This window comes from Xiphophorus maculatus, chromosome 18 (genome assembly GCF_002775205.1).
Source record: "Xiphophorus maculatus strain JP 163 A chromosome 18, X_maculatus-5.0-male, whole genome shotgun sequence".
NCBI lineage: Eukaryota > Metazoa > Chordata > Actinopteri > Cyprinodontiformes > Poeciliidae > Xiphophorus > Xiphophorus maculatus.
In genome coordinates this window covers 26,901,696-26,917,297 of record NC_036460.1, presented here as the reverse complement: position 1 = coordinate 26,917,297, position 15,602 = coordinate 26,901,696, and the positions used below count along the sequence as shown (strand labels likewise).

Below are 15,602 nucleotides of genomic sequence, written 5' to 3'. Positions count from 1 at the left end.
GTGTGCCATCACAAAAAACAACAACCTCCCTGGCATTTCCTTACGCTAGTTTTAATTTGACATGCAATGACATAAGGAACACAGAAAAATGAAAAAAAAAGAAAACCTCACTCCTCCTTCTGGAGACAGAGGAGAGAGGGGGGGAGGGTAAACACACCCGGACAGCCAGAGAGAGCAATGTCTGACTGACATCTCTGCTCTCTGAATGAAGGAAGAACCGAGTACAAAGCCAGTGCGACGAAGCAGAAAAGAAACGGAAGGGGGGAAGGACGAGGGGAAGAAATGCAAAAAAAAAAAAGGGCCGGCAGAAAAAGAAAACACAGGAGTCAAAGAGATGCACAGGGAACACAATGACGCTGTGTTGGTGTTAGGGAGCTGGTGAGAGCGATGAGAAAACCGGCAGACTTCATTCGCTGGTGTTGCTGAGCTGCAGCGCATGCTCTCTCTTTCTCTCTTTCTCTCTCTCTCTCTCTCTCTCTCTCTCTCTCTCTCTCTCTCTCTCTCTCTCTCTCTCTCTCTCTGTGCCAACTTGGACCGAGCTTTGGTATGATTTAGGGGAAACGGGGTTTGGGGCTTTTGCCCCCCTTCTTCTTCTTTGATTTGGATTTGCAGCGTTGTGCTGCAGGAGTGGATTTGACCGTGCTGTTATTTCTGATTGAACACAGTGTGCGACGTGGAGACTCCTGCGGCGGCTGCTCCCCTTCTCCATTCCCCGCAGCCTCCGGCTCTGTTTGGGCTATGGTCCTGACTGAGAACCGGGGCATCACCCAGATGCACAACTCCGACTGTGCGGGAGGGTGAAAGGCAACAAACAGCAGCATGGGAGCGAAGCAGATGAAATGGTAGGACGCGGCTATTTAAAAAAAGAAAAGAAAGGAAACATTGTGATTCCAACATTACACGCCAAGCAGCCTACAGGCGGCTATTTTTATCGACAGTGCATGTATGCATCAGCGGCAGAAATACACAAAGCATCAGGCCTGCGTTCAGAATCCTCTCTTGATTTACATGTGGATCGTAATCATGCTCAATAATTTATTTCGTCGTAAACGGAAGACTTTATAACCCAGAGGAAGCCGGTGATTACTGCATGTTTACGTTGCAGTGGATGTGGGTGTGTCCGCTTGTGTCTGTGTGATATGAGCCTCCAGTGCCTAGCAACTACTGATGTATGTAGCAGGACTATTCTGAACCACTTTACCTATAATTTCTGTTGCAGTGCCTTGCAGAAGTTTTTTTTTTTTTTGGAGAACAACAAACATCTGAATATTTTATTAGGATCTACATGTATATGACAGACAAAAAATGGCACCGCTTAATCGTAAAGCGTAAAGCAGAAGGGAAGCAGAATTTTCACAAATCTTTAGAAATGAATTTGAACAACATGAGGTGCATTAGTATTTGTATTTGTTAGCCTTTTGGTGTAGGTCTCTACAAACGTTTGCTCATTCATTTTTGCATAGTGGCTCAAGTTCTCCCACACTTGCTAGCCAAGGTACATAAACGTCAATATTCAGGATTAGACACAAATTCTCTATTAGATTTAAGCATAGATTTAGTCTTAATCTCAATCCCAGCTTCCCTTGCCCTGCTGCCACCATGTTTCACAGAGGGGATTTTGTGTTCAGGATTATGTACAGTGTTAGTTTTCCAATGCAAATCACATTTTTGCAAACAAGTCAGTAAATTAACTTTTCATCTAATCCATCCAGAACATATTCTCGGTCTACTGACTACAGGTGAGCGATACGGACTTAAAGTTTTATTACGATATTTTGTGGTGCTGTTGTGATAACAATAAAAGTGATGATAAGAACCATTTATTGCTTCTGTTTTGGGTAGCTGTACAACTGCAACTGTGTGTCACAGCAGTTGCAGCCCCTGTAAAGTTGCCTTATGTAATAACACCGCAATATGCAATAAAATTGGGCTTTGAAATGTAATAAAAACATCATGAAAATCGCATTACGTAAAAATTGACGCAAAATGTAATAAAGTCCTTGAACGCATTTTTGTCTTGAATGACATGCAGGTCAATACTAAAGGTTCTGGCTATGACTCTGAAATGTAAACTAACCGACCAAAAGTTCGACATTTATCAACCAAAGTTTCAATTAATTGGAATTTATCGTGATAAATTTCTTATCGTGATGAGAAATTTATCGCGGTAAATGATAAACAATACAATAACTGTCCAAACCTACCACTGACTTGTAATTGTTAGCATCTTAAAAATACTTTCAAAGTGTGAGATAAATGTACTTTTAAGCTAAAAAACAAAGGCAGCTTAAATATAGATAGTAATAGAGTAAGATAACTATACACATCTCTTATACTACTACAAGGTGGAAAAGCTTTGTTGGCCACAATTAATTTTAATAGCTGGGTACCACTGGTTAGAAACATTGAGGTCAGTTGTGAACTAGATGAAATGTTTTTTCTTTTATAAGTAACAAAGTACTTTAAATCGCATATTAACTGCGACGAACAAATGTGCATTCTCAGTCATTTTCCTCCAGAGCTTATTAAATCCGGTTAATCTGATGCTACTAAAGCTCATCCTGTGCAAATCCCGTGCAGCGCCTAATCTCCGGCTCAACCCATACGCTCCCGGTTTTGCGTGGTATTTGTTCCGTTTCTAACACCAGAAAGGCTTTCGGCGTAACGGCGTCTGTTCCAAAAGCGCCAGCAGATGCAGAGGCGATTTTTGCGGGAGCCAACAGCTCCTTGGTCTGCTCTGGAAAAAACAGTTGAGGATAATTACAGCAGCGTCTGATAAGATGCTCAGTTCCTGCCTTGACGTGACCCCAAGAAACAACTCTGGGGATACTAAAGTCGGATACTTTCATCCTTCTCAGTGAAGTCAGACATGTTTTAGGAGGTCATCGTCTTCTATAAAACTGGATTATAAGAGGCCAAATTTTAAATTGAGGCTCTTACATGTGCCCCTTCAGTTATTTCATCCAATATTCACACATAAGGTGAAGTTTTTTGTTTCTTTAAAATAATTTTTAAAAACACACACAATTTGTTCCACCAGGACCTTCTCACATTCCATTTTGACAACATAACATTCTTGAATAAAGCATGTTCAGCTGGTGGTGAACACCTCAGGCAAAGAATGAACATAAGTTGTTTTTCCTGAAATGTTTACATGCACTCAGCATGAGCTTAAATGTTATTCATGGGGGTGGGGGGGTTGTTCCATTGAATTATTCTATCATACAACTTCAGGGATGTTTTTAAAGACAAGAAATGCCGGCAGAACTTTAAATGTTTGTTTTTTTAACATTTTCTTAAGTCATACAGAATCAAAATTGTACATAGAGACTCAAAGGCCAGTTCCCCGGAAAACTTTCATCAGGGTGGCCAAATCCCTAAGAAAATTTTAGGCCCAGGAAAGATTTTAAGGTAGCACGCCAAAAGGAAAATAAATAAATAAAACCAAAAAACATATAGGCCTATCTATATTAGTGTAAATATAGGTCAGTACATCGATCTTTATATCTATATATGTTCATATTTCCTTTGTTTATGTTTTTCTCTGTGTAAAATCCACAAAAATCTTTTTCCTTGCCTTTAGTTTCAGTTTCATAGTAAAAATGTTGACAAATCTATATTAGTATAAATGTCAAAACCTTCACCTACTTTGAAGAATTTTGGTTTTTAGCTCTTTATTTTCATCTTTATTATTAAACCGTTCTTTACCTACCAGGTAACATATAACTATGTCTTTCTAAAATGTTATGACTTGTTCTAAATAACATAAGCAGAAGCCTAAAACAGCAATTCAGTCACGTAGATAAAATAATAGTGAAAAGAAAGCTCACTTCAGTTGAAACCAATAAACTCTGCATTCTGTCTACATGCTACTGTGCTAGCATCTGAAACATGAGTGTCGGCTTCGCAGCGGCTTCCCCACTTCAGTTTCACATGCTGCTGCTGGTTCCTTCAGGCATGTTTCCAGTTTAGCTGAAGATATTGCAGGAATGTGCTCGGTTGGTTTTAAACTGGAGCAGCGTGAACGCCAAAGTGACACAAATGTTTGCTCTCCGTTGGGATGTTTGCTTGTGTTGAGTAATTCCTGCAGATAAGCATAAAGCCTGGTCACATGAAGTCGAAATCGTGCTGCTTATTTATGGGATGAAACATGTTTAACCGTGCAAATAGAATCCCTCGGGCCGTTCTTTGGTTTCGCCGTACAGCTTTCTCCCACCGCTAAGCCACTGTGTGTTTTTTTTTCTTTTTCTTTTTCTTCCTCGCATTTTTTTCCTTCCCAGCAGCAGGCTGTTGAGTTCAGATGGCTTTTTTTTGTATCTATAATTTTTTTTTCTGCACTGAGTTCCTCTAGATTTGTTTTCCTTGTCCCAAAAATTAGGTGGAAACTTTGAGGTGATTCAACTTTCTCGCTTATGGTTCCCAAATTTTGGAGCGAGTTGCCTTTAAAAACTGGACAGGAATTCTCGCTGCCTGTTCTTAAGTCTCTTTTGCATGTAGCTTTTGGCATGGTCTTGTTTTTGTTCATGTTTTGCCAACATATTTTTTGGTTTTGTGTCTTTCATTTATCTTATTTTTGGACATCCCTTCGGTGAACTTGTTTTAAATTTCTGTTGCATAACTTAATCTCTGACCTTTCCGATGTTTTTCTTGATCTTTTTGTTGCTACTTGTTCACCAATATTCGCTAACAAGAAGACTTTTGCTCATGCCTGTTTTGGTAACAAACATCGCTGTACGATAAATTGTTCCAGTAATTATTGTTGTTTTGACATCATTTTCAAGCAATTTATTGATAATGGCACAGTAATGCAAGTTCACCCTTTCAAAAACCAACAAAGTTTAATTTTGTAAAGAACATTTAACACTGGAACTGAAGACATTTTAAATATCCAAAATAAAACACAACAATCAAAAACAAAAAATAAAAAGGAAATCAGACACTTGCAACCAAAACCATAAATAAAATGGATTCTGATATCTCTGTAAACAAAATTGCCTTTCTAAGAATACTAATCATCTGCTTGTAAATAAGAATTGCACAATATATCAGCACCAATACGGTTATCGGCCGATATCAGTCATTTTTAACATGTCAAAAGAAAAAAAATAACTTGGTCGATATTATCAGGTGATATTTATTTCCAAATTGTTGCCGTTTGTTTCTGGAATGGATTGGTCATTTAGTATTTGTTTGGTCATGTGAGCGTGACGGTCATTCGGCACAGGATTGTGGGTAGTTTAACTAACTAAAGCAGAAAAACAGCGGTAGAGTCCAGTGATGTGACCATTTTTGTCAGTGTTAAAATGACAGTGAAACATAAAGATATAGTACATACAATGTCTGTAAATATTGGTTCCTGGCTATAACGGCAATATTGATATCGAATATTCACATCAGCCCAAATATTCAAATTGGTGCATCCCCAACTACATGATGGTAGTTGAATGAGCTGAATTAAATTTTGGGGGGCATTAAAGCAGAGGGAGTTTGTGCTTGTGGATGTCAAAAAAAAAAAAAAAAAAAAAAGAACAAGAATAAAGAAATTAAACGTTGCAAGAAATACTTTTGCAAGACCATATTTTATTTATCAGGATTATAAATGATGTGGGTTTAAATTGCTTTCTCAAGATGGGTATAATTCAGATTTTCATCTGGCAGGTAGTGCCATTTTTACGTTTGTAGGTTTGTTTACTGCTCTCAGCTTGCCTGTGTACAAATTTTCACCCCCCTCTGTCTCCCCTCACCTGCTCTTACCATCTGTTTCAGCCTGAGCTCCGCCAGCCCTGCCCACTCCCCCAAAGAGGAATACGTTATCGCCCAGTCCGCTGAGGGCCCCGCAGGAGAAGCGGACCCTCATCGGCCTGATAACCAGGGGGGAACTCGGGAAGACAAATCCGAGCCGACAGAGAGGAAAACTGTCCAGGGTCAGTCGACGGCACGCGAACTCTTGTAGAAGCCAAATATCAAGCCATTTCAAAAACAAGCATCCGAGCTTATTCTCCCTGTCTCTCCCTCTCAGAGGATGTGCCGCTCTGTGGGTTGTGTCCCACGCTCGGCCGTGACGGGCAGGAGGAGGAGGAGAAGTCCTGGGAGGAGCAGCTGGACGTCCACCAGGAGCAGCTGGAGAAGGAGATGCAGGAGGCCAGGAGGATGGTGTTCCGGCTGCAGGTAACTCCGGGCGATAACGCGCCGGAAAACGGGCCGGTCTCGGTACGGAGGCAGCAACAGCTGCAGACGAACGCAGCATGTGATGAGATTTCATTCAGGTCGAGCTAGACTTTTTCAGTGCGTTGAATCACATCAAATAAACAGCGATAAATTGAGAGGATTGGAGCAACTGGGGGGGGAAAAATCAATCTTCTCAGATTTAAACCCAGAATTAAAGTCGGAATTTTGACATCAAAAGTCAGAATTATGAGAAAAGATTCAATTCTTTTTTTTCGGTGCCCCTAATCCTTTCCTGCACTTAGATGATCTATTTGGTTATTTAATTAACTGTTAATTTTTAACAAATTTGTATTTTTTGACTATCAGCATTTCACGCCATGCAGTCATGATTTGATATGATATGTTATGAGACTACAATAAAAAAAAAGAAAATAATCCGAATCATATCCTTTTCTTTTTTACTTAACCAAACATCCACCTATCTTGTCTTTATTCATTTACCCATACTTTGCCTACAGATATTCATATCCATGGACGATTTAGAGACACTATTTAACCTAACATGCGTATCTCTGGACTGCTGGAGGAAGAACTAAAGCATGCATGTGGGAGAACATGCAAACTCCGAGCGGAAAGAGTCTATTCTGGGATTTGAACCCAGGACTTTTTAGTTGTAATGAAACAGTGCCAACAACTGTGCCTTAGCTAAACATAGTACAAGTACGTTTACTCAGAACAGACAGAAAAAACAAGAGCAGTGTTTTTCCTTTGTAGTTAAAAATAGAGACAGGCATTTCTTGTGTTCAGCAGTGCAGCTGCAGAAATACATAAAAAAAAACAACACTGTAAAAAACTCTATAAATAAACATGTCTGAGGACTCAGAGGTGTGTTTTCTTCCACATACAGTAGTCAGTTTGATATCATTTTCTATTTAGCTCAATTGCACTGCCTTGTTTCTCAGACTCCATGCAAACGTATTCATGCCCCTTAAAGTTTTTAACATATCGATCCTTCCAGACCACTGAGCTTTTCTGGTTCTAGTCTGTGGTGCATCCTGAGAACCAGAACATATCACTATATAAGAGTTTCACACCAGACGATACTGATAATTATTGATTCGTTTTTTTTGTTTGTTTTGAACGTCTGAAATACTGCAGACGCCGTTGTTTATTTTTAAGCAAACTTTGCCGTGACGTTTCCTGTTTTATGCAGAGTTTTCACCAGGGATGCACCTATCCACTTTTTTCACTTCTGATACAGATACCAATATCTGAACTTTAGCACAGGCCAATACCGGTCCGAAACAGAAAAACATTGCTGAATTGACTTAAAGTGTTTCTTTTTCTAAACACAGGCATAAATATACTGAATAATAAATTTATTTGATAATTCTGCACCAGTACAGCACACTAAAGTACTAAATAGCTTCACAAGCTTGGTCAAAGATGCAAAAATAACGTTTATCTATTCAGTCATGGAATTAGGAATAAAATATTTGATAAAGAAACTAAAACTGACCAAAACAATAGGTTGACTGTCTTGGTCAAATGTAAAAAATAAACTGCAACAATAATTCAAATGATTCAGAAAGCGAAATTAGAAATTCTAAATATAATGCAAAATAAATAATAAAACTTAACACCACTCAGAGCACAAAGCATAGAATTAGACTGCATAGATCCGCTCTTATGTGTCAGGAACGTCGTTGCCGATACCCGATCTAGAAATCTTTTTTTCAATATCGGTGCCGATACAGATACTAACATCGGATCGGTGCATCTCTGGTTTTCTCTCCACGCCGTTGTTTATTTTTAAGCAAGTTATGAGGCACGGTGGCGAAACCTTAAATTGCTGCTGCGCTAGTTACTCCACAGGTTGGTTGCTTGGTAACCAAAAAGCAATGCCACTCACCTTGCTAGCTGACCATGGGAGGTTGCGCAACTAAAGCCTTTCCCTCTGCCTACATCCCCCAGAGTGCTTTATGGTTCTTGATCAGTTATCCATCCATCAATCAATCAATCAATCAAAAGACATTTGGGGCGAGAGGCGGGATACACCATGGACAGGTCGCCAGTCCATCGCTGCAGCGTTATACTATGTATTGACTTTTGAGCTGCGTTCCTTCTCCCATGTTGTCTCCCTAAGGGTCTGCTGCTGCACGGCTCCCTCCCTGAAGAGGACCAGGACGGATCCGGGAGCTTCGGAGACGGCCGGGCGACCACAGAGCAGCAGCTGGTACGCTCCGGCTCCCTCCCTATCTCTGCTAACCTGAGAAGGCCCCACTCGGTCGCAGATCTTGCTTGAAGCATCCGTGTCGGGCCTCTTCTCACTGTGATGATATTTTTTCAGCCGTCACTCCCTTCTGGGGTGTTGGTGGGAGAAGCCAGCGAGCCGATGAATTCTCTCTGATCTGCCGGCCCGCTGTCACGCGTTTCTGTTGCCTCTTCATGCGTTCTGACATTTTCTCCCCTTCTCTAATTATCCTGATCATGCGCTCTTCCTTTGAAGGTTCTAATCCGCAGTCGTCTGGACCAAAGCATGGAAGAAGGCCTTGATCTGAAGGTACGGTGATGAAGTGTAATTGCAATTAATATAGATGAGCTTCCTTTTGTGTAATGAGGGTGTTTGCGTGTGTGTGTGTGTGTGTGTGTGTGTGGCTCACAGAGGGAGCTCCTGAGGCACAAACAGGAGACGCGACACATTCAGGCCATCAAGGTAAAACCTCTTAACTTATCTTTGGGACTAAAATGGAGTGAAGGACATAAATCTTTTTTATTATTTTAAATGCACTCTGGATGAGGTGATATGCACTTAAAGATGTATCACAATGTCTTTCTGTTCTGTTGTGTCCATGAAATCTATTTGTTGCATCTTTGTTTAGGTAACTGTGTGGCTGTGACTGTGTATCACACCAACTATAGCCCCACAAACACAAAATACTGTCTGTGAAAAACATTCCCACTTGTAAGACGCTTCTTTAGGACACCAGTCACATAATGAAGTGTGATTTGTATCACTAAACTTCACTCTGTAACTGTATTTAGTCATATTCTCAAGTTTATTGGTATTATTGACACTTTCATCGAACAAATAGAGGAGAAAATAGTAAAACTAACAATCCTGACAGTTTTGGGGGGTTTTAAACATTCATTGGAATTTATTCTGATTGTGATATATCAGGATTCTTCTAACAAGTTTCTCACAATAAATGGCAAATGACAAAACGTAGTAGCTTTGTGCACCAGTCAAACTTTTCTAGCCAGTACTGATTTAGTTTTCTTTAAAGTCTGACTAAAGTCTGACTTTCCAATTTCTGTTCCTACTAACTTAATAACCCTTATAATGTAACATTTGCCCCCATATAGATTACTTCTGTTTTACTATTATTATTTATTATGGGGGAGTAAAAACCTAAGACTTTAAAGAATAAAGAATATAATTGTGACTTCTAGTGTCATTCTGCTGTAGAATGCAGCAATGGAATTAAAAATATGTAAAAACTGGAAAAACTACTGAAACGTGTATCTGCATTTAGAAATATTAGTGAGTGATTTATTATTCTTAGTTTAAGTTTAAAGAGCCACAGGTTACAGACACCTGGTTTAGATTATTCGATATTTTCAATGAATAAATTAAATCATCAATTGAAAGCTACTTTTTGTGTTTACTCAGGTTATCTTTGTCTTATACTGCAATTTATTTGATGGTATGAAACATTTAAGTGACCAAATTGTAAAAAACCTGAAGAACTGAGAAAATGCTTTCTCTTCACTGTCGCAGAAGAAATGTATGACAGTCCCCACAACATAAATAGTTTTTAATGCAGCAAAAAATGACAACAAAATACAAAATGATTCTTGTATACGCATCAAAACATGTGTTTATTAAACTTACAAACAGTGAGTCGAAGTAAATGCTGTTTCTTGATGCATTTACAGACTTTAAAATGGTGGAAATTTAGTCTGATTCAGTTGACTGCTGCGTCTCTGCAACATCTAAAGTTTAGATTTGATTCCTTAACAAAATAAAGAGAAAATAAAAGAAGAAACAGTGGATGGCTGTTGATAAAATGGAAACGATTCGCCCGCTTTTGCGCGCTGATCTCTCTGATCTTCCTGTTGCTCTCATTAGGATGCGCTGCAGCAGCGCCTGTCAGTGCAGGAGGACGCCGTGCTGCAGCTAAAGCAGGAGCTACTGAGGTGCAACATGGCCAAAGATCAGTTGGAAGGAGAAAATGTGAGACAAGTGATGATTTCCTTTTCTGACCTGATAAAATATTTGGCTGGGATGCAAGGGTACGTAGAAGAAGTCTATCGAGAGCTTACCGTATTCCCCACTCTGCCCGCCTGCAGGAGGAGCTCAAACGCAAGCTGAGTGAAAGGAACAAATTACTCACTGAATATGAGGTACGGCCTTTCATTACTTACACTGTAATGGATTTTCTGTTCGCGCGCATGTAATCACTTTTGTCGTATGTATTTTCTTTTTTTTTTTTTGTCTGTCTGTTTTGTCAAAACTGCAGCAGCAGCAGCAGCAGCTGGGGAAGAAGGACAGGTTGCTGCAGATTCAGAAGCCCGATGACAGTCAGCACAAAGCACACGAAGTCGGCCACGGACGGGTACGGAGAGCGCCGCGGTTACAGCGTCGCCACGCCACGGTCCAACATTTCAGCATGAATAAAGCTAACAATCATCAGAGAGTCTTCGCACATGAAGGGGCGCGCATTTCTTCCTATCATAACAACAAATCATTTATACAATGGAACCACTGATGCATTTAGACAGCGCCAAGCTTGAAAACAAAGCTGTGTTTTCTCATTCAACTCGGCGTTGTAGGCTACAGGGCCCAGTTCTCACTGCAGAATAAACAGCGCATTAATCAGAGGGTTTGTTTTTTTTTTTTAGCCTTTTTTAATGAATTTCCTGAACTAGGGAGCTTTTCTTGAAGAAGAATTACTCAAAAATAAACACAAGTGCTCCAAGTTTTACTGTAACTTCAAACATAGCATGTAGAGCAACAAAGCGAGTCACTAATATGTTTATAATGAGTTTGTGACAACAATAAAGATCTTAGTCTGGGAATTAAACTTTTATTTAATTTTGTTTTAGGTGCAGTCAGAAGTTTGGTATAATATTCCATTTTCATTTCAGTGACTTATTTGAATCGTTGACTTTGGGATAATAACGCAAAATACAATTTAAGTGAAATTTAAAAAGAACTAAGTGCAGTTTATAGTAAATGTCTGCTCTTTGATACATAGTCAAATATGAATCTGAATTATTCAGAAGATTATTCAGAATGATTCAGAAGATTATTCATGAAGATTAGAAAAACCGTGTCAAGATTCTACTTGCTGAGGAACATGATTGAGGTTGTAAAAACATAGTAGAGACTATATGAATATTTTTGACATGTGAGTTAGTTAAAAATAATAATTAGATAAAGCTCCAAATTAATTGTATTTTCCCCACTCTACCATGTCTCCATCTTACAGACATTTAGAGGTGAGAATGGTGGCTGTAACAACTTGGTGGCGTCGACTTCTCCTTCAACATTTCAGCACATTGCACAAGTACGTGTCAGTTTTTGGGTTTTTACTACTACTTTTTAATTATATATATATATATATATATATATATAGTATATATATATATATATATAAAGTATATATATATATATATATCAAAGATCTGCAGAATTCTAAATTCTGCAGATTTCTGAATTTTTTAGAGCTGTACAATGATTTTTATGTGATTCTGCTAACATGTTGCGAAATGTTATGCAATGTGTGTAAAACGCTTTGTCTATTAGAGGGATCACCCAGGGAAGTCATTCAGAACAATTTATAAGGAAAATACTAACAGTTTACAGGGACAGTAATATGTAAAGTTTACCTTTTTTTTAGCTTTACATCATAACATGTTTTAATGTTATTCCCTCATCAAAAACATACCTGGAGTGTCGCAGAACAACTGGGTGGAACTACAGTAGCTCCGCCTTTGAGATGTGGTTTTCAAAGCGACAGAGGCCAAGGCGTTAAATTCAAACTTCTTTTATAGCATGGAGATTGAGCAACCATCTCACCTCCAATTGAAATCTGCAGTTATCTGATTTGTTTTATTCACAGAGAAACGGAAGAATGTGTAGCGCTATCAGTAACTCGGTCTTCACCTAGACAACAGACATGGAATGGAGAAGCAACAGTGAACCTGAATACAATAAGGGACTGAGCGATAGCTTAGGTCCTACAAGATGCTCTGGATATTTTATATCTGCTGTAGAGAGAGCAGTTCACTTTAAACAAGCCGATTTAGAAGGCTGGGTCTGTTCTGCAAATTTTTCTTTACTGGTATTCTGATTGTTTATTTATGGTGATGGTCTTTGTCTTGGAGGTTGAAAAGCCTCCTTGCCATCTCCTTCATCTTTAGCTTCGATTCTGTGAAAGTGAACTGAACTGAGTCTGTTTTGCCACAGGGTGAGGAGCTGCAGCTCGTCAGGGAAGCGCTGCGCAGTCTGAGGGACAGTTTCTCGGGTCATGACCCCCAGCATCACACCCTGGACACTTTAGAGCAGGGCGTGGCCAGCCTCATGGACCGACTCCACTCTTTGGACAACCAGCGGAGACAGGAGAAAGGAGTACGAGCAGCTGCACACGCTGGCTCTGAAATGACTTTCTTGTTGTTTTGTTTTGTTTTCAGCAGGTGTTTCCCAGAAGTAATTGTATAATATGTTTTTTTCTTCTAGGAGGAATTTAAATCACCAGGACGCAGAGCCAACTCGACAGACCGTGACTCCTGGCCGCCGAGCTCCAGTAAGACGAGCAGAATCTCTATATTCTGTTCATCCCCAGCAACATCCTAACTTAAATCAAATGATCCCCCTTATTACACACCTACTTGTGGGCGATGGATCATCAGAACCATTACAGAATTCGATTTCTTTTTTTTTAGTTAAAGTTATTTGTGTCATTATTTTTCAGAAGTGGCGCACTCGCACAGCAGCCCGGGACTAGACGCCGTCGTCTCTACTAAAGTGCTCTACTTCACAGATCGCTCGCTCACTCCGTTTTTGATCAACATCCCGAAAAGGTACCAAAAAAAAAAGAAAAAAAAAAGTTTGGAATAGTAATGATTTTTTTTCTTTTTTTTTGTGGAGGGGTTTATTCCTGCAACAAAGTATTGCATACTAAGAAAAAAAGAACATAAAAAAATAAAATTACAAAAACAAAGTCATAATACTCGTCTGAGAATAATGTTATAATCACTTTATTCTTAAATTTTGATGTCATTCTCATAATATGATTTTAATTAATTTTAATTATGACTTTACTCTTGTCATTTTATTTTTTACCATTTTCTAAAAGTGATTCTCTGTCATATATTCCTTCCCTGCGGGACGATATATTTCTTTTATCCAATTTCAAAGACAAATTGCTTCTGGAGAATTGAAGCCTGATTGCGGCATATCCGGAGCTTTAAACTGGGTTCTTTGGCAGCTTGTGGTTTATCCTAGTAAAGCTTCATGTTTCTTGGCGTGTATGGATGCATAGATCATGACTGACGGTGTGTGTTTACAGGCTGGGTGAAGTGACACTGCGAGACTTTAAGGCTGCTGTAGACAGACAGGGCAATTTCAGATACCACTTCAAGGCTCTTGACCCAGAGTTTGGCACAGTGAAAGAAGAGGTAGGTCACTCATTTTAACGTCACTTTCAATATGAAAAATCACAATAAAAACTTACTCCACTTCTCTTCCAAAAATATCCATAAATTCTGTCACATGTTGTCAGGTTACAAAACGAACTTTATTGCAACTATTGGGATTTTACATGCCAGTATTTCGAGAAAAGTTGTTTAAGGCTACAAAAACATAAAAAAAAAAAAACAGATAATTTGGTCTAGTTTCTATTGCAAATATCTTTGAACGCTTGCACCAAGGCAAAATTAACTTACCAGCAAATTTTCAGCAAGTTATAGAAGTAACCAGTCATTTTTCACGTTATTAGTGAAACAGTCTATCAATGAAACTTAGCACTTTTTCATCAATATTAAGGAATTGACTTAAAAGAAGCACCTATATCTTCCTGAAAAGTTACTTAGAAACTAGTTTTGTTTTATTTTGATTATATAAATATATTTGGACTAGATTTTAGACCAAAATAGTTGGCAAAATTATGTGTTTTTGTAACGTCCAGGAAGAGGAAAACCTTAAACATACAATCGGAGTAACAATGTTGTTCTGTCACTAGCCTAGCTAAAAACCAGTCCCTTTTTAATACGCTTTACTACATACAAGGGATCTGGATCCTCGGCTATTGAGAAATTATTGCTTGCTGGATGTGTGGACTGTAAAAATTTTTAAACGATTGGATCTGATTTTACCCAGTCGCTAATGTTTGCTATGACGTACGTAATGTGCTATCTCGGTGATATACTGGAAATGGGTAGGGACAGGGGGCGATATTCAACATGTTGCAATGTCTTGGCCTGATATCGCAGTGTGTGTGGTGTTCCCATGAGGATAAACAACGATGCCCGGAAACAGAAAGGGGAATTCAAAATATACAGAAGACAAAACAACTGCCATGGTGGGCCAGAAAGTCTTGTGCAGACTGGAGAGGTCTTTGTATTGTTTTTCTCCAGAAACCTTCGCCATTGCTTCTTCCTAGTCTACCATGTTTGTTTACTCTGAACTCACGTTGGACCTTGAGAGGGTTTGAGAGATTTGACATCTGAGAAATCGGGCTCAATGGGAGAAATCCCAGGCTGAGTACTGAAGAGAGATGAGAATCAAGCTGAATTGCACAAGAATAGCACATAAAATTCCCCCAAAAATACATAAAAATTTGTGATTGTGAAAAGTCCACGGGGTATGAATATGTTTAGTTTAAGATGCTATTCTTCCACATCTGTAAATGCCGTTTTTGTCGACTGTCCAGGTGTTTCAGGATGGAGCAGTGGTCCCCGGCTGGGAGGGGAAGATTGTGGCATGGGTGGAGGAGGACCACGGCGAGCGGAGGTAGAGCCAGAGATCACCACTACAAACCTCAGCCTACAGCATCAAGAATTTAACCGGAAACATTTGTTGTGCCATTAAAGGGGGGGGGGGGGGAAGCTGTTAAACAATAACTGGGACCAAGGGAGGTAACACCGTTCACCCGCAGCAACGTTGGAAATGTTTCACACCAAGAAAATAACTCGACATTTGGGTACTGCTTTATTTAATAGAATTGCATTTTACACATTGATACCGGCTTGAAGACGAACATGTCCAACTGCAATGTTAATGGCCAGTAATGTGATACTTGAAGCTTTGAATGTTTAGGGGAAAAATATGTTGGATGAGTTTGTGTTCATAACGATTGTAATCGGCTCATCGAGTGCAGACTTCAAAAATACAGTGTTGACATATTACACAACGTTCCATATTGCCA

The 15,602-nt window shown here is 39.3% G+C and overlaps 1 protein-coding gene across 2 annotated transcripts; it reads left to right on the top strand.

The window, feature by feature from the left end:
- Positions 1-171: 171 nt before the first annotated feature.
- On the top strand, positions 172-15,286 carry LOC102231203 (dixin-A-like). Of its 2 annotated transcripts, none has more exons than XM_023351980.1 (16): positions 172-378; positions 666-842; positions 5,767-5,924; positions 6,020-6,168; positions 8,315-8,404; positions 8,678-8,731; positions 8,834-8,884; positions 10,301-10,405; positions 10,522-10,575; positions 10,692-10,787; positions 11,664-11,741; positions 12,644-12,805; positions 12,914-12,980; positions 13,149-13,257; positions 13,746-13,854; positions 15,108-15,286. In XM_023351980.1, exons 2-16 carry the CDS (start codon positions 820-822, stop codon positions 15,189-15,191), a joined length of 1,389 nt encoding a protein of 462 aa, XP_023207748.1. In that variant the 5' UTR covers positions 172-378; positions 666-819; the 3' UTR covers positions 15,192-15,286. The 2 variants fall into 2 exon arrangements, with proteins under 2 accessions (XP_023207748.1, XP_005812235.1); XM_005812178.2 differs by lacking the exon at positions 172-378 and adding an exon at positions 386-544.
- Positions 15,287-15,602: the final 316 nt, after the last annotated feature.

Coding starts and splice junctions, on each gene's coding strand:
- LOC102231203 (XM_023351980.1), top strand. CDS start 820: ATGGGAGCGAAGCAGATGAAATG. Junction 6,169..8,314: donor GGATGGTGTTCCGGCTGCAG/GTAACTCCGGGC, acceptor TGTCTCCCTAAG/GGTCTGCTGCTGCACGGCTC. Junction 10,788..11,663: donor ACGAAGTCGGCCACGGACGG/GTACGGAGAGCG, acceptor TCCATCTTACAG/ACATTTAGAGGTGAGAATGG.